Source organism: Amia ocellicauda, chromosome 7, assembly GCF_036373705.1.
Source record: "Amia ocellicauda isolate fAmiCal2 chromosome 7, fAmiCal2.hap1, whole genome shotgun sequence".
Lineage (NCBI taxonomy): Eukaryota > Metazoa > Chordata > Actinopteri > Amiiformes > Amiidae > Amia > Amia ocellicauda.
The window spans coordinates 1,881,877-1,901,238 of record NC_089856.1 but is presented as its reverse complement, the minus strand read 5'-3'; the positions used below and the strand labels follow the sequence as shown (position 1 = coordinate 1,901,238).

The window sequence follows — 19,362 nt, the reverse complement described above, 5'->3', positions numbered from 1 at the left end:
AGAAGAAGAAGAAGAAGAAGAAGAAGAAGAAGAAGCAGAAGAAAACCAAACAACTCATACAATTGAACACATCGAACAAATACTTCAGATACCTACTATTATGACAACCGGTTTTTCTCTCTCACTCGCTTTTTTCTTTTTCAATGTACAGTAAGTTGAAGAATCAACACAACACATTGGTTACAATCAACACAAAACAATCGTGTTTTTTCTTACAGTTTCTCGTGTTCACAATAAAATCGTGTCTTGTCTCTAATAATGATACTATTAACACAAACAGCAGCAGCAGCAGCAGCAGCAGCGTGGGAAGTGCGCACAGAAATGCGGTCCTGCCCCTTTAAGACGCAGGATTTGGGAGTGACGCGCCTGCGAAGCCACTGGATCCCGAGAGACAGAGAGAGAGAGAGAGAGAGAGAGAGAGAGTTTCCAGCGCTTGAAAAGAAAAAGAAAAAGAAAGAGTGCAGGCTTGTGTCTCGTCTCTGCTTTGTCGGCGCTGACGGGCGCTTTTAAAGATAGCAATACTTTTTGTGTGAGTATCTGCGCAGTGTTTGGGGATTAAGCTGCGCAGCCCGCGGAGCCTCAGCATGGATTGGGGCACAGACCTGTGGGTGAGTGTTAGTGTGCCCCTCTCTCTCTCTCTCTCTCTCTCTCCCTCTCCCTCTCTCTCTCTCTCTCTCCCCCCGTGTCTCAGCTGGGCACAGTTTGCAGTAGCATGGATGTGCTTCTCCCCGCTTCCCCCCTTTGGTTTCATTGCAGCCTCTGTTTTTCTTCCTTCCTTTCTTTGAAGTGAAAAGTTCGGGACACTGCTCTCACCGCGCTGTGATGGCGGGATGAGTGGAGGTGTGTGCGCCTCGGACACAATGTAGCCACCGCGCCCGCAACACTGTTACAGAGCGGACGCTTTCCAGCTCCGATGCACTTTGTGCGATTGCGCGGCCTGGAAGACGGACGCACAGCTTCAGCTTCAGGGTCTGATCCAGCTTTAGTGTCTGACAGTGATTTTGTACATGTGGGTAAAAGCTGATCTGCTGAACGTGTCGGGTCATATTCCGTCCTTTCAATGCCCACACAGGTCAGCTGTGCCAATGTCTGCGTACATCGATACAGATCGTTGATTGGAGCGCACACAGCGGCTTTATTGATGATCATGTCATATTGCATGATCCCTGTGCTGGGCTCCATGGCTGGTCTCTCCCGGGATTCACACCGGGATCCTCCTCTTGTTTGTTTGTGTTCAATGGAACGACGTTGGGATTCATGGTTACTCCAGGTGGGTCGGTTTGTCTTCCCCTTGTAGGAGAAGATCAATTGGATTAGTTGGCAAACGACTCGTGTGCCGTGTGAAAGTGTACTTTTTATACCCGTGCAGATGTGCTTCAACAATGATGAGGAAATATGACAAACTTGTTATGTAGGATATAAAACGAAGTGATATGCTCTGTTGGGCTCCGAGGTGCAAAGCTGGTAAACGCGTCTGAAGGGGTCGCGTTATTTCCCGAGCACATCCGTATTTATGAACACAGTGGGAAGGAAACGGTGACTCCCATCCCCCCCATCGCTTTTACTTGGCTGTGAAGGACGTGATGCACAGCTGGCTGCTTCAGTATGTGAAGAAGAGGAGTGTCGCCCTGCCCGTGATCGCATCTCACTTTGTTCTGTATTCTCTGGAAGATGCTTAAGTTACAAAGTTGCACTGTCGGCCTTTCCCAAAGTTTCGTGCAGTTCTAGCCTATAGGGGTTTCTCTACATACTGCACAGCTACTTCACATGCACATTAGCGACGGGTTACTGTCTTGCTGTAGAGTCTGCTCTTGCACAGGACGGTCACCGAGGCGAGGCATCCTCACAGATATAGTCCTCACACACCCTTGTAAAGTGTCTCATGTAAAACCGGATTGTTCCCGTCCAGGGGCGCTGGGTCTTATCAGACCGTCTTCTCAATCTCTGTGTGCAGTTTGTTGTCGTTTTGATGTGACGTCGCCTCAATGTATACCAATCCTTACTGTCAATTAATTGTTAATTGATTCGCAGCGGAAACCATGCCTGGCAGGCAATCCTTGTGACTTTAATCAACAGGATCCCCAAAATAGCCTTGTGGCATTACATATCCAACTCGAAACAAATCCAATGCGCTAGGCAGTAAGAATTCTATATATAGGCCAACTTTAAATTGCTGGTATTTTGGTTACACAGGCATTGAGCATTTCCATTTCTGCATTCCCTTGTGTGTTTGTTTAACAACTAAACTGATTCCATTGTTGTTGAAGGCCTGTTAACAAACAAACAAACAAAAACTCAATTTCCGAAAAGGCCAACTGTTATCAAAAGCGAGAAGAATGCTCCCCACTGTACACAGAACACGTTCTTGCTGACGTAGTTGTATCATCTCTTCATCTCTTCACTGCTCTATTACCTGAACTTCGCAGTGGAATGTGCAGCCGTGAAAAGACCTGGATCAAAACACACCTGAGCGGGCGTGGCCGAGGTGCAGACCGTGCAAGCCCAGGTAGCTGCGGGCAAAAGTCGCCTAACAAAGCTAGAGACAAATGGCAGTCGGGGCTAGGGATGGGAGAGACAGAAAGCACAATTGCCACCCCGCACCGCCCCACCCCACCTCACCCCACCTCACCCCACCTCACCCCCCTTATCACTTCTCACTGCATTTGCATTGTGTGGCCAGACACTATAAAAACACTAAGCTTGTTCCTGAGCCCAGTTTTGTTCGCTATCAGCATCGTGATTAACCGACAGTGGCCCTGCACTCTGATTGTCACACACGGGAGGACCAACATCCTAAAACTCATTTCATCCTAGAGAAGAATTTTTTTTTTATCTTTGCTCCGATTGTTGTGCTAGTAGGCAGACAAGTCTGACGGGTATTGCAGCTTGCTTGTGGTTGGGTACATTGTGGAAACTGGTTTTTGCTGTTTGAGCAGAGAGGGCGAGAGGAGAGATGAAGGGGGTAGAGTCTGGAGGCACGTAAGAAGGAGAAGTTGCCAGAGGGAGGGAGGACAGCAATAAAAAATGGAAGTGGCCAAGTACAGTTTACAGCCAGGATAGGATTTTAAGGGAACCTCTTGAGGGGCATTCTGGGGACCATGTTCTGCTAGCTCACACCTTTTAAAGGACTAAAACCACTCACTGTCTTGATACTGTTGCATACATGTCTATATGTATGTATTCTGATCGTCCTCCACACGTTCGAGCAGGATTACACACCAATAATCACACCCAGTTAGACGGGGCTTCTGCGGGGCTGCGGACGGGTCGCCTGGCTGCTGTGAATGTTGCCGTCTGTGAGCGGGTTAACCAGACGTCCTAAATTAGGCCTCAAAGGCATCTTCTAAACTAAACATCTGCCTCTTTATTGGGTGAAAATAGTTAATTGCATTCCTTCAGCTTTTTGATGTCTATTTTAATGCAGCCTTCAGCACTAAACTGTGATCGCCATATAAAAACCCCACAGTGTTACATGTTTATTAAGAAGCTGACCGAGACGCATGGCAGATTATTAGTCAGAACTCGACTTTTTTTTTTTTTTTTTTTTTTTTTAATACTCTGACATTACACTATAAAAAGGGCAGCATTTTAATAGAGTAAACAAGACACTCGACAGCATTGTATTAACAATCAAGCATTTTCCACAAGCCATGCAGATAATCACACAATCGCTTTTGAGGTTAACTTACACATCTTTGTTAAATATTTATTATAATTTACATAATTATAAACTGTTATTTGAAATGAAAACTTGAACCTAGCTGGGTTTGGAACTGACTCAAATGGATGTTTCTAGATGTTTAGTGTTTGAGGGGCGCTTGAAAACAAACATGTCCTCCCAGTCACTGACGCAATGCTTATTTTGCTGCTGTTCTTAAGTGTTGTGTCTTGGATGTCAAGGTCAAAGCTGTTTTGGTTGACTTGTTCTTTTGGCGGCTCGAACTGACATTGGGCAGTTTCAGCAAGAGCTGGGGACCAGAACAGAATATTTCTCTCTGCAGGGAGGGAAGGGGGTAGACATGGGGGTAGGGTAGCAGTGAGTAAATAGTCTCAATTCTTGGTCTTGCTCTACGCTCAAACTGACCGACAGGTTCCGTGTTCTGCATAGTCGTTAAAACACTCAATTTGTTTTGCATTGTGGTTTTATTTTGCGCTGGGTTTGCAAGAACTGCCATGTAGTAGAGAGCGTGCAAAAGCAGCTCCCAGGAAAAGAGCGATTCTGTTCTCCGGTCAGAGCCGATGACTCTTAGTGACGAGACTCGTGAGGTCCGCGTTTTCCTACAGTTGTACTATTTGGGCATCTTTCAACAAACCGCTGGGAAAATGCCTCTTGTGACTCAGTGTTTCATTTTGTTCGTGTGACGTCGCCTATTGGAGTCACCCTGGGGGGTTGTCCATGCCTTGCGTTTTCTCCCGGGCTGCCTTGCATACCTCACTTCTCATTTGGCCTCCTAACCATGCCAGGGATTGTAATGGCCCGTCTCGGGTGTGAGCTTCCCTCTGGATGCCAGCCAGGATTCAGCCCTGATGGTCCCCCTGTCCCAAGTTGGGATCTCCCTGGTAATCCACTAATTCCTCCAGGTCTAGATACACCGTACCTCCGTGGACTCGATCAGTGGCGTCTTTAAGTGCTGTAGTACAGGCCGGCAGGATCTTGCTCTTTGTGATCTTTTGTGATCACACCTGCAGTCATGGTTTGCTTTGCGTTTGACCTGTTTGTTACAGAGGCCATGCGACAGCGCTAGAAAACTCACTGCGTCACTCTGCGGTGTGGATCTCCATAAAGCTCTCTCACTGCCCTCTTTCTGAAGCTTTTAACATCCATAAGGCAGCTCTTCGACTCTAAAGCCACCCATTTCTGTAAAGAAGTTTTTCGCTTCCTAAATGCCCATTCTCTTTCTCTCTCGTTCTCATTTCTTTATTTTACTCTGGGTTGCAGGGAAGTAAGACTGTCAAGGACGTGCTGTTTTTCTTTCTTTGTCCTTTTTTGTAAGCAGGCAGGGAAGACAGATAATCGCGCCACTGGAGGAGTTAAATTCAGCCTCTTGTTATCGGCAGAGGCCCTGAGCCCTCCACAGGATGGGGCGACTGCAGCTGCGCCCCCGCTATATTTAGCCCCACTGTCTGCAGATCTAGATGCAGGTTTAGGCGTCATAAGAAATGGCTGAATGTGCAAGAAGAGAGCCGTGCATCCGTGAGAACGCTACTGTGCGGCCCATTGCAGATAGCCTTTGAATGGCACGGATGTTTATCCCAGAGATACTCCGAGATTTTTCTCCTGTAACAATCTGCCATCCATAGGAGCTTTTGTTTTTCTCTCTGTGGTTAATTTTATTTAGTTGGTTTACTTTATATTAGTATATTTAAACTGTTAAAGGTTTATTTATTCATGTTGCTTTATTATGCTTATCTCTGTAAAGGCTTTGTGGCTACCCTGCGAAGGACACTATACAAATAAAAATTGCTTTTTTTGGTTGATCTGGTAGTTATGTGCCTGGTCTGACGCAGATGATGACTGCGGGGGTAGATATCGGTACCACAGACCGCAGGAAGGCTGGGCAAATTCACTGTCTTCAGAGAGGAAATGCGATTTCAGATGGCAGGGTTCGGTGTGATCTCGGGCGGCTTGCCTAGAGAGATCAGAAACAAAGGAAATGGTGTTCCTCCTGCACGCTGGGCACTGAAACACCCGGAGCGATGATGACCCGTTGTAAAGAGACCCTGTAGTGTTTGTGTCCCTGTCTGATAGCAGAAGCCATTCACTATTTTATAGACTTGTGCTTTTATACAGCAGGGAGGGCAGGGCTGGGAGGGTAATATAAAAGACAGTGCCGTTGTGTGGAGGTGCTCAGCTTGGCAGCGTCGGTGCTTTATTGTGTTGCTGTGGGTGGGGCCGACTAACCAGAGACACGGGGCCGTCTGGGTTTGCTTTGTTGCGTTCTTTGATTGCTCATCGACGCATTTATTGGTCCGTCCTGGCAAAGCGAAGAACCGGTTTAAGGGAGCTCCTGTCCTCGTTAATTATTAACTAAAATTATCCTATTGTAATAAAGATGATGCAATATATATGTTTATGGTTGGTCAGTGTACATTGGTAGGTGTGGGCAGTGCTCTGGTCCATTTCAAAAGTAATAGTTACAACTGAACTGATTTTTAGTTTGTGTGGACACATCCCTCATTGTACAGCGGTGCCCAAGAGGAAGTGGAAGAGCCTGATTTCGTTGTCCCTGATTAGACCTCAGATTGTTAGGAGCTATAACATCCCTGTATTATATGTGGTTAGATTCTGCTTTTTCTCACTGCCTTCCATTATTATTGTCATTAATCAAAAAGACTGCAAACAATAGATGTCTTCTTTCTGGCAGTTCTGTTTTTCTGTTTTTGTTTTTCATTTGTTTTAAATAATTTTAGTTGTTGTTGCCCAGCAGAAGGGAAGGAGTTCCACAATTGTACAAATCTGACAGGAAATTACCTCAGATCCTTCTCCCCAGCTTAAAATGGGCCATTTCATATTTGTGTCGGAAAGCGATGCTTAAACCTACTTAAACGCATAAGAGTGCAGGGACAGTTGCACGTCATTAATGTGCGTGTTCCTCTCAGTTCGGCCTGTATGGACCACTTACTGCCTCCAAGAAAAAACAGTGAGCGCAAATGACCCTTTTTCTGTTCAGTGCAGCAGAGTCTTAAGTCTCATTTTGTCTCAGAGTTGATCAAACTGTTTTTGGAGTTTGTCTACAGAGATCAGCTCCTGAGAAATTTGGAATATAAAATATAAAAACCTGACCGGTCCGTGGCAAAGATGCCCATCTTTAAAAGATGCTCTTTCTTTAAAATCCGAGCCTGTTTCCAACCTTTTACTCCCTTGTTTAAAGCCGCCCCACCCGTTGTGTGTCAGTGATGTGGGAGGGTTGTTTAAAACGCTTAAAAAGCATGGTTAACTGAAACCACATTGTGAATCATGTGGACACTGGCACTCCCCCCCGACTCTGAACACTCCTCTGACTAAAGGATGGTAGAAGGGCAAGTCTGTCTGGGGAAGGAAGAGGCAGACCCCAGGCAAACTGAGTGACGGGAACGCTTTCTTCGGCAGAAGTCACTGGGTTTGTGAAACATTCGGCGCAGAGAGGGTTTGGTTGTTTTGAAGTGGAAATCTGGGTGGGTAGCCTTTACTCTTTGCCAGCCACGCTATGCACGTCCACAGGAGCCAGCAGGATTCGATGCAGAGACACTCCCCCTAAAATGATGGTGATTCTTTAGTACCTTTCATGTTCAGTTGAAACTCAACAGCTTGTCCTGTAAACACACAGGTAATGGGTGTGAGGGGTCATGTAGTGTGATCCTAAGTGCAGAAACCTATCAAATTACAGGATGTTACAGCATAAACATTATGTAACGAGCACGGCAAAAATACAGGGGCAAGATTGTTTTGTAGGCGCGGGCCTACAAAACGCAATGGAGTTGACTACATTCTCTGAATACACACACAGGCACACTCGTATATCTGCATTCCCCAGCCAGGACAGACCAGCAGACCGGCTTGACGGAGAAGTCAGATTAACATGTGAATGGGAGTCGACATGTTTCTACTGAAAACTGCTGGAGTGGCACCGAAAAAGCACAGTTACAAATATTTGGGGCTTAACAAAAATCCATCCAAGCTATCGGCTCTTGCCTGCACTCGGGCCAGTGATTGTATTTGACCGGACGTATGAGGAGCTCGGCCCGCAGTGAATCTTCTCTGTGGGGGGAAACGTGGTGTCCAGTGCTGGCGGTGCATGTGTGGACGCACCCAGAGACGCAGACAGGTTGACAATTTACACCCAGACTTGTTCACGTCCCAGTTCAGCACAGACCAGACCATGGTAGTGTTAGGGCTCCCCCCCGCTCTGGGCTCAGTGGGAGTAGAAAACTCCGACAGGAAACTGAAATGAAGAGCAGATGTGAGACCCCCAGACATTCCTCTCGTAAGAAATTTCTTCTCGTCCCCGTCCCCCCTCTTTCTTTATAGTTTAGCCTCCTTGTTCTCATAGGAAACAAGAAGTTTTTAATCACCTTCTGTCAGGACCAGCAGTCCCCCTCCCCACACCGCACACGGTCTGTCTTTGAGTTGTTGTAACGTGTCCTCTGTGAATTGTGTGCTCTTTCTTTTGCTTTACACACGTGTATCCAATTGAGAGTGGCCTTCCGAATCTAGTGGAACATCCCCCGTTCCCCTGTTGTGAATATCGGTCTTCAGTAGGACTGAGAGACCCCACGAGATCCCCTAGGTCACTGCATCGGTGAGAGTGTGGCGTTCGTGGCCTGGCGATGCCACTGACTCACTGTGTGCCACTTTGAGCGAGGCTCCACTCTGAGTTGCATGGTCCTGCACTGTCCTGCGGAGGTCTCAACCAGTTCCTTGTTTGCTGCAGCATTTTTCTTTTTCTTCCAGCTGCAGAATGGCTGAATTAACCTACCTTATTCATTACCAATCAGACGTGTATAACATTATATAGATCTTTTATATTTCAAGGCTGCAAAGGTCATTGGCAGCCCGTAGAGAAGTACTTAACTCAGTAAATCCGCTAATCAGGCCAATATTAAGTTACTTGCAGCTTGGCTGGAGCCAAAGCTGGAGGCCCGGTGGGGCGGCCTCGCCCCTCTCTGCGTCTCTCCTAAGTCGCACATGCACAGTTCACCAGCCTGTGTGCAGTGTGACACTATTCTGTCTCTGTCTGCCCTGTTGTGTGCATCTACATACCATTTAAGATCCTCCACTTTTCATAATGACTCCAATGTATTAGCCATCCCAAAAAATAAACTAGATCAAAACTAGAAGAGGGTGGGGGGGGGAGCATCTTTGACAAGTCATCTGATTCTGACCTCATTTTGGACACGGACAAGTTTAGTTTTTCCCTTCAGTTTTTTTCATAGTCTAAATTAGTTCTGCCCTGATTTAATAAACTCGGGGACATCTCATCTCACCCGAGGCATCTTTCTCCTTTTCTTGCCCTGAATACAGCCAGTTTACTAGATGCAGGAGACTTGTACATTTTGTATGTTTTAAACCACTAAAATCACCGTCTGATTCCCCTGCCTCTGTTGTGGAGCTTTTAAAATGGAAACGCTAAGGTTTCAGCCAAATGAGTATCAATTAATAAGACAAATGTAACCCTCTTGTTTTCTGCTGATTATAATTGAGTTCTCTTCAAAAGCAGCTACTTTCCCATTGCACAGCCGAGTCTGAATCTCAGGGCCTCTGTTCTCCTTCCAGAAACCAAACCAAATGGCTTTCCCGTCACGAGCCGACCAGTTTCTGGTGTCCGCCTTTTGTGGAGAAGTTGTTCCACCTCACGAAAACAAACCAACAAAAGAAAAAAGCGGAAGGGAAAAAGCCAAATGATTTTCCAAGTGAGTGCAGATTATGAATTTGGTGTTGAAGATACAAAAGGGGTGCTGTTTCCCAGCTGGCTCTGTGCCCACATGCCCCCCTTCCCCTCCTCTCTTACACACACACAGGAAGTGGAAGTTCTGCTGCGGCCCGTTTCCCCAGCCCAGCGTCTGGCCCCTGGCTGTGCAGGGCAGTCGAGGTCCTATTGTCACGTCATTGTGGCGTTTCTGCTGCCTCAGCGCTTTCCCTGCCCTCTGATGAAGCACTAAAGGATCTGGTGGAAATTAAATTACCCGATTGATCCCAACGCAAACAGCTGGGATTTTTTTTTTTTCCCTTCTTTCCAGTCCGTTTAGCGATGCACAGAAGCCGAAGCCTGACTTCAAATGCTCGGCAGCAGGAACGCAAGCACACTTTCAAGGAGGGCCCCAGCAGAGACCGTTGTGTAAACAAAACTGTCTCAGTCTATTAAGACAGTGTGGTTTTTATTTTCAATAATAATAATAAATAATAAGCTTGTTTGCAAATTTGGTTGACGGCAAAGATTGGGTTTTAGGAAGTTTAACTAAAAGGGAGTCTCTGCTGACTCAATCATGTCAAACCTCCCATTCTTCAGATTCTTTGTGATTGGAAAAGTTGTACTTCCCTTTGGCATCCTCCTGTGTGATGTGGAAAGATTGAAAGATCCAAACAAACATGACTCACTGCATTATCGATGAGAGCTGCGCGAAGGCTGTTTGTTTGAAGGAATGAAGATTCAGTGCGTCTTCTCTCTGACGGAGAGTGCTTGTGCGGGTCACGTCCCCTGGACGGTCTGTGTTGATATTCTTGAAAGACTGCAGAACAGAATGTCTCGTTGGGTGGCGGCTGCTGGAGCCAGTCTTCCCAAGATTATCTGTGATCTGAAGGCTAGGCCGAGATCCAGGCATACACCGTTTAAACGCCAGGTACCAGTCAAGGAGCTGGCCGTATCCCTGATGAATGGATGGCAATAAATCGTTAGCCTGTCACACTTATTGCAGTGCATCTAATTTAAGAGTGTTTCCTTCGGTGTTCTTGGAATTTGAAAGGGAGATGTTCAGTGTTCTCTACCACTGGAAGAATTGACCTGTTTTTTTTTCTGTGCCTTCAGGCCATAACCCCTCCTGGAGGACAGTGTGTCTAGTCTTCAGCTGCAAACACCCATCAATAACGGCCGTGTTGTAACAAGAGTAAATGTCCTGTTAGATTGAAATGGCGGAGGGAAGAAAGGGGTTGGCTGTTTTCAAGAATGGGCCGAGTCCCCTGATACAACTGAACAGAGACACTGCGCTAAGGGTCTAAGCCCAAGGGTCTATTGCATTGGCCATTTGGTTTATTATATATGGATCAATGTGTTTAAGTCAAGAAAAACTTGTGTGTGTGTTGCTCCTGCCTAGACCAAATCAAAACTTTGATCCACCCAATTGCAAACCTGTATTTTATTGCCAGAGGTCACTTTGTACGGCCCGTAAATAAGATCGGGATCTGGTACGAATCCGATGCGAGAGCAGGTCAACATTTTGATTCCTAAGTCAGGACCATTCTTTGGACTTTGGTTTTATCGAGAGGAAGAGAAGCTGAGGTGTGCTGAAATCGGTGTCCACCGTGCACTTTACTGCCGGGAGTCTCTGCGGTACAGCGCTAAATGGATGATGGTGATAAAAGCTCGCTCGCCTCCCGAGTTCTGTTCCCCGTGTCTGTGTCTGGTCTGGTCTCATTTACCAGACCGGAAAAGCTAGCAGCTGGCTTTCCTTACAGTCATCTTGGAATCCGTAATTAATGTGTTTGCCATTGCGCAGAAATAATGTACGAATACACAGCGAAATAAAACTGCCTCCCTGTGCAACTTTTCCATTGAACTCTGCTGACCCGGTGTGTCGGCTCTAGAGCAGAGAGACAGACGCTGGGGTTGGCTGATGATGTGTGAGCCCAAAGATTTATTTTATTTCAGCCCCCCACCCCCCACCCGGCCCAGGGTCTGTCTACGTGGGGCTTTCATGACTCCACAATCTGAAGTCAGTGTGTTTTCAGCCCTTGTCTGTGAAATGTGTCAGACAGTCGCAGAACGGAGCCAGTTGCGCTCCATGTGTCCCACGTTAGTGATGCGGTAGATTTGCATTCAGCTGTAAAAATAAATAAACATAAAAAAAGTGACAAAGGGTTGAAAGTTGCAAAGGATTAGTTACATACACACATACACAAAGGTGTGGTCATGTATTCATTCTTCAAAGTTTCACGGCCTAAATTTAAGGTTTTGGAAAGCAACCCACTTAGGATCAATACACTGTAGAGCAACAGTAATAATACTTGGGTACCAGGAGGAAGTGCTGGTTAGGGTGTGTGTGTGTGCGTCATGTAAAAATGAATAAATCCAAATGAAAACTTTGCAATCACAGCTCTGGTTTGTTCCCCAATGTGCTCTGCCAACTTCTATTAATATTACTTAATCATTTCTCTGAGAATCAATTATCTCTGTGCTCTGTTTTGTCCAAAGCCTTTTTTTTGGTAATAATTCACCCCTGGTTTCTTTTGTAAACAAATACAGTTCAGCACTTTGGTTTGCTAGTGGCGACCGCATTGCCATGCCTCCCTCGGCCGTGCCGCCGCCGAGCCGCATGCGGGCCGAGACTCGGGCTCGGCGGCGTTTTGTTTTTCCCTCTACATCTTGCATGCAGATTTCTCTTCCCCTGCTGTAGAAATGCCTCCTTGGTCAAATTCCCCTGCAGATTTTTTTGTGTTTACACCTTTTGTAATCTGTCTTACGTAAAACATTTGCGTTCATCTGCCAATAGTTCGCCGGCTGAACTTTGCCCTACTGAGGGGAAACCTGAATCTGAGATTTTCCTTTCTTCTTAGAAGTTAAGGTGAATTCTTTCTCTGTATCGCTCAACAAGAAAACACATTGGAGAGAAATTTCCTGTTTGTTTATATTAGCCACAGCGAAAGCAACCAAAAAAACCCGCAGGGTGACTAATCTCTGCCCTGCTTTGTTTGTCTTCTGAGGGATATGATAACATGAAAAGACGCTGTGAAAAAACCCACCCACAACTTTAAAGATTAGACCATTAGTGTACATACAAAAATATAGAAGACAAGGAAATTATTAGGAAGATAGATTGTTGCTCTAATTCCAGTATAAACGCAGCATAACTTATTGATCTGTACAAAGAGGAGCATATAGGTTTAATCATGTTTTAATGTAGATCTACACTGAGCACTGCAGATTTCCTTTCCGGTCCAAAGTAAAGATGCAGTCTGATAAATGTTGCAGCATCCAGCACATTTACAACTACTGATAAGTCAGGCCTATGATTATGCAGTAATTGGGACCTGAATTGTGTGTGTGTGTCTATATATAGGGGGTGATAAATCTGAGCCGTCCACAGCGTGTGAAAACACTGTTGTGGGAATCGAAGGTGAGCGAGCGCCTGGCTGCCTGTACAGTCTTTGCAGAAACTGCTGTACCCCTGAAAATATTATAAATATCTTTTAGGACCAAAATAGCTGCAGACCAGTTTCTTCTGTCCCCTAGGTGTGTTCGCTCGGCATCTCATCTTTCCTGTTTAATTGCTGATGAATGGCAGTGGTGTGAATGGGCAGGATCTGTAGTTTTTGCAGTCTGCCGGGTCCGAGACCTTGCTTGCTACAAACCTCGAGGCGTCCTGAGGGCGCCTGCTCTAGTGTGTCAGTGTCAGTCTCCAAAATCTGAAGGTGTTCATTATGATTAGCTATTTCTGCTACGTAATGCTAGAGCTCTGTGTGCTACAGCTGAACTAGACGGTAACAAAAACGTTTCTTAATGAGGCCCCGCCTAGGTCTCGACAAAGGTGATGCATGCGTATTTGTAGTACATAGAAGATCCTTCTGCCTTCTCTGGCTTTTGCAGAGGTAATGACAAATGGTGGCTATGGGGTGTCATGATTTTACACCGATTCCTGTGTGTGCCTCCTCGGAGGTTTGCCAGCAGACAGCAACACTTTGTTCTTTACGGACACCTCTTGTGATAAGCAGGAAGCGCAGATAGCCCGTCTGTGTGTGGTTTGTTTCCATGACTGGTTGCTATCTCGTCTCAAATAGTTTCGTAGCACTCGGGGGCACGGGAGATAAGCAATACTGGGAATTGAAGGAGCAATAGAAGTCATCTCTCCTCGCACGTTCCTCCTGACCTTGCCGAATCCATGCGCTTTCACAACTCTGATCTCTGTCTCGCATATGCATTACGATGTTTGTGGTTGGTCTTTGTGGTCCCTCAATCAATTGGTCGGATGTGTAAACCTCTGTAAAAACATAAGCACACTCGCACAAGAATGTTGAATTGTGCAAAAGGAACATTTTAAAGCAGAAGTAAGTATCTGTAGATAAAGATTCGATTTTTTTTTTTTTTTTTTTAAGCATGTGCGAGACCAGGAAAATTTGAGATTTTTCCACAGGAATAAGGCTGTGCGCCGGTGAAACATTGACATTATGGAACATATTAATATCATAAGTGCTCAGAACCTCATTGCATTATTAAATTGAAATCGTAAAATCCGCATTGTATCATATCTTGCAGAGAAAGCAGTCCGCTGCACTTCTGGGATTAATCCTAAAGACCCATAGTTTTAAAAAGCCAGGAGCTGGGTTTAATGGGAACTGATTAGCAGTAAGCCAGGGCTTCTTAAAGTAAATATAAGGAATCTAGCACCCGGATTATCGCTAATCCTAGTCTGTGGAAAAGCAGCATTTCAGGGCATTGTGAGGGACTAGTTGGTATCCTCTGTGGTTTTCTCTTATTTAGTTTTCTGTCGTTTCTGCCAGACATCCTGCGGGGTGTTTGTTTGTGGTTTTACTCGGCACCCTCTGACTATTATTTGATGGCGTGGATGTTAACTGGTACGGTTGAGCCTGACTAGGTATTGATTTGTCATCAAGAAAGATGTGGGGAGCAACTGCTTCTGCGAATGGAGAGCGACGAAAGGCATTCTGGAGCTATAAGGATGAGTTCAGGTTGTAGGGGTTAGTCCTAATGCTAAAAGCAGCTTGTGATTAAAATGGCAGCGGTCGACTCGCTTGATACTCACGGCACTGGGATAAAGCGGCTGTCGATATACAGGGCAGTCAAGGCATGAACTCAATTCTTAGGCGCTCCTCTTCGAATGATGGTTTTATGCAGCTGTGCCATTGCTGATTCAAAACAACTAATGAATCTTCTCCAAACTTATTGCTGTGTCATAATGGGTGTTATTGCACCATGATGTAAGCTAAACTAATTTCCATTTTATGTACTATTTAATGGACAGTAAAGTTTGTTTATTTCATGTATTGTAGACCCCTTCAGTCTCCTTTCCTGTCACCTGATCCTCACGGAAGTGTCCAGAAACCGACCTTGTTGCCATAGCCCAGTGAGCACTACAAATCAACTCTGAACTAGAATCCACAAGAGCAAGAATAGGCAAGCTAACAAAATAAGCATCTTGTTTCGGTCTTGGCAGTGTCGTTTATCTTTTTGATGGCTTGTCTGTGCCTCCTGTGTGTTGCCTACCACACAAAACTGAATGCTCTGAGAATGGGGCGGTTCGGTGTGGGGAAAATAAATATGTGAAGGGGCTGCAAATAAGTGAAGTATGAGTTACCTGAAGTTTCATATTTACGGTTATGACACAACCTTATAAAAATTCAGGGTGTGATCATGTTTGGAGTGCCATAATTATTATACTTGTGCATAAGGTGTGTGCGACTTTTGTCACCTAAAATATGCGTGCTTGTGAATCTTTTTAAATTACTTTCATTTCAGTCATTCTTTTGGATCGGATCTCCGCCACTGTTCACTGTGAACTGTGAGCATAAATCAAATTTATGCAGAGAAAATAAAATCTACTTCATAGTTCCATCCATGGGATATTTTCCTGTTTCTAAGAGATATTGTAAAGGTTTAGCATCAGCTTCATCCTTCACCAGAAGAAGGGGAAGGGATCTGCACCGCCTGGATTTCACGGCTCTTGCAGACTTTGAGGTGACGGACTACCTTTCTCAACGTGGGGAAACCAGGACTTTGGTCTCAACTAGATAAAGCGAGCATAAATTTGACCAGAGTGGTGTCAAACTCAAAACCATCTTTCCATTGTACTCTCGGACAACACAGTCGTATCCTACTAAAACCAAGATGCCACGCCCTCTTTCAAGCTGTTAGATCTGTAATTTTTGTTAGTTTTTAGTTTCTGTTTGGCTTTTTAACCAGTACCAAGAAGCCATGTTTTCAATCACCGAATAAACCACCATCTTCAGTTTTAGAATTAGGAGTGTTGTCCTTAAAGCTTCCTTCTCTTCTTTTACAGAAAGCCTTTACGAATTGCAGTTCTTCACGACTGCTCTTGTTTCTTGGTGGGTACAGTCTGGCTGTAGGTCACAGACTGTCATTTGTTCTCGTTGATGAATGGCCACAATAATGCAGTAATAAAACTGTGCTGTACTGAAATGTTGCTTTAGACTGCTGCCAGTATAAGTGGTGCAGTGAACGGTTTTGGGGTTTGAAGTACTGGAGAGTGTCGTATAATGAAGTACAATAACGGGAGCGGAGTCTCTGTTGCACCTGAGCCCCTCCTCCACAGTAGGGCGAAACTAAAATCTGGTTATCCCATGTTTATCCCATGTGGTGAAATCTAAATGCCCTCGTCAATCCTCAGTCCTTCTTTGTCACACCTGGGTTACGAGAGCCGAGACAAACTGCAAGGAAGGGCAGAGTTTCAGACTCCGCAGCAGTGAGTGTAGCAGATGTCATGTTTTACTAAAGAAAGTGTAGGGGGTGTAGGGTGGGGAGGAATGAAAAATGATGTAATCTTGACACGCCACAGACTGTCAGGAAATTGTCACACAAACCAGTTGCTGGGGAGGCCTCGTCCTGCAGGCAAGAGAGCACTGCCCGTTGACTGTGTTTGAACAGGGAGGAAAGCCGTGATGGGGTGGGGGGAGTTGCGGAGGCTGCACTCTGTTTTCTTAACTCGAACCACAAAGGAAAATGGAATTTTCCATGTTTGGTTTTTTTTTGTTGTTTTTTTGTCGTGTTTGTAAAGTACGAACCTCGAGTAAACAACAGGCTCCAGTTCCTCTAAATGTCTTGCAAAGCCGGAGGAAGAAGCTGACAGAGTTCTTTTGTGGCTCCATTGTCGGGACACGCTGCCTGTATACATGGACACGTCGGCACCCACGCAAACTTATTTTGGTTTGTTCGAAGTCCGTGGGTGCTTTGGGAACTGATTACTCCCTTTTCCTGCTGGTAGTTTAAAATGACACGGATGTTCAATCTGGGCCTGCACAGCTGACACAGGTTTTGGAGGGGGCTGACATGAGAAAATGTGATTGCCAGTTAATTAGGATTGATTCCTCAGAGATTAGTGATCAATTGCTGGGCCAACCAGAAGTCACCCTTCTAACCTCCCTCTCGAGACCGATACGTCCGATAAGCCAAGCAATGCCACCCAGAAGAATCCTGGTTATGGCTGTACCTTTTTAAATCAGTGTTGCAATCCTGTGACTGGGTAGGGTGCATGTGTGTGTGTCTGTGACTCAGGGCCACAGTCCAGCACGGCTCAATAGTCTTAAAACGGTAAACTGTTTAGGAGTGTGTGTTGATTCAGGCGGGAGTGGTTGCGTTGTGTTGGTTATAGACAGATCGATCTCGTAACTCGGGGCTCAGACCATAACCGGGATGACTCGGTATTCTGTACCTCTGGTCTGGGAGTAGAAGGGAATGCGCACGACAATCAATCGGAAGAGTGGTCCGCCTTTAATCCAGCGGCTCCTTCTCGGACCGCCCCGGTTCAGCCAGTGGCGTATGACGGTTCTACTCTCCCTCCCTCCGAGGCCAGCCCGAGCTGTTCAGTTGAGTCCCGGCCGAGTCTCTGGGGACCTGGAGGGGGGATTACTGCTGAGCCATATGTCTCGCTCACATCCAGCATTAGCATGGACCCTGTAAAGCTGCCTTGTCTAATTCAGTTAAGTTAAGACCTTATGTCAAAGACAATAAGGCCAGTTTCAACCCCCCCCCGACAATCCTAATACAGCGCACACTCGCTCCCTCGCTACAGCTGCTGAAGACAAAAGTGTTTGTGGTTTCCTGTTTAGTTTCATACTCCTTTTATACATCACTCTCCTCTCTTGAATTCCACCCCCCCACGAAACTCGTTTTCTCTTCGTTTCTGTGGTTGATCAGAAATGACGGGCCACTTGATGCATGCCGATCTCTGTTTAAGTGACTCATACCCATATTTATTTTTTTTTAAAAATTTTTTTCCTCCTTCATCCCGAAAGTGAAAACTAAAGAAAGTTTGCCCTAATTTTTTTTTTTTTTTTCTCTCTCCTCCGTGCCTAAATGGTTTATTTACTTAAATGTTCACTCACTTTATTCTAGATCATGTAAAATGTTTACAGGTCTATATTTTATTTTATTGTATTTAATTTTGCTGTGCATTTGTTGCATGTTTACCAGTCTGTAAAGCACTCTGTGGCTACCCTGCGAAGGGCGCTATACAAATAAAAATTGATTCAGTTAGAGCATACGTTTTTGTTTGTTTTCTCTGAAATGGGAACATGTTTTCCCCTCATTTGCTTCAAATTATTGTACAAAATATCACCATATGTGTTATCGACAAAAGAAACCGTCCCTACAGAGCACTCAACCTACAGTCCATAATTAGATTACATCACCATCAATCCTGGGACACATCTTCCTCAACCTGTCTTGCTCAATTTCAATCCGTTTTAAGGGGGACGTGAAATTACCCGTTCACTTTCCTCTCACTTCGGTACAGATTACAGGACAGATTCAGATTCAGATACAGATTCCCTTTTGGGGAAACCAAATGCATCTTTGATGGATTGGTGTATTTTTGTTGTCCCCTCTTTGTTTGTGAAAGTGGAAATACGATTACCCCAGCACTAAATCTTGACCCCGCGCGTTTCGTTTCTAAATAGGGATTATCCCTGGTCAAATGTCTGTCCTCGTTTCAGTCACACTGGCGCACAGACCGACCTGGGGTGGTGGAAGATCGCCACAAATCCACGATCTGCTGCCGCCCTGACCCCTGACCTCTGATCTCTGATGTCCATCCTGGAGGTGGAGCATCTGCACAGTTTAACCAGCGCTGTCCCAGGAGTGTGTCCAATGGGTCACAGTGTGTAGGGGGGTCAACATACTTTCTATTAATAGCTCTTGTTGTTGTTGTTGCACATTCCAGAGAGTGACGCCGGATGGGGGTTCTGGGTGCCTTTTCTACATTCCCCTGCCTGCCCTCCGAAACTCTGTTTGCACAGCAGATAGGGCTTAGTGCTGTAAACTGGCATGTCCGCTAATCCAGACGAGGAGCTGGACAGAACTAATTGCATGTTTGTCAGACGGTCGTAAAAACACCCACATCTGTGTCTTGCTCTGCTTCTTACTCCTCCTCCTTGATCTCTCTCTCATATATATATATATGAGAGAGAGAGAGAGAGAGAGAGAGAGATACGCATATATATATACACTCACCTAAAGGATTATTAGGAACACCTGTTCAATTTCTCATTAATGCAATTATCTAACCAACCAATCACATGGCAGTTGCTTCAATGCATTTAGGGGTGTGGTCCTGGTCAAGACAATCTCCTGAACTCCAAACTGAATGTCTGAATGGGAAAGAAAGGTGATTTAAGCAATTTTGAGCGTGGCATGGTTGTTGGTGCCAGACGGGCCGGTCTGAGTATTTCACAATCTGCTCAGTTACTGGGATTTTCACGCACAACCATTTCTAGGGTTTACAAAGAATGGTGTGAAAAGGGAAAAACATCCAGTATGCGGCAGTCCTGTGGGCGAAAATGCCTTGTTGATGCTAGAGGTCAGAGGAGAATGGGCCGACTGATTCAAGCTGATAGAAGAGCAACTTTGACTGAAATAACCATTCGTTACAACCGAGGTATGCAGCAAAGCATTTGTGAAGCCACAACACGTACAACCTTGA

General features: G+C 45.5%; 1 protein-coding gene across 4 annotated transcripts in view; it reads left to right on the top strand.

Moving 5' to 3' along the window:
• Positions 1–376: 376 nt before the first annotated feature.
• trip10a (thyroid hormone receptor interactor 10a) overlaps positions 377–19,362 on the top strand; it is a 48,052-nt gene continuing 29,066 nt past the window's right edge. The window contains exon 1 of one of the 4 annotated variants that reach the window (XM_066707839.1): positions 377–608. In XM_066707839.1, coding sequence (XP_066563936.1) covers positions 585–608 — 24 coding nt within the window. In that variant the 5' untranslated portion in view covers positions 377–584. Of the gene's footprint in view, positions 609–742; positions 1,271–19,362 lie in introns of those variants that run through there. The other 3 variants (XM_066707835.1, XM_066707836.1, XM_066707837.1) reach the window with 3 other exon arrangements.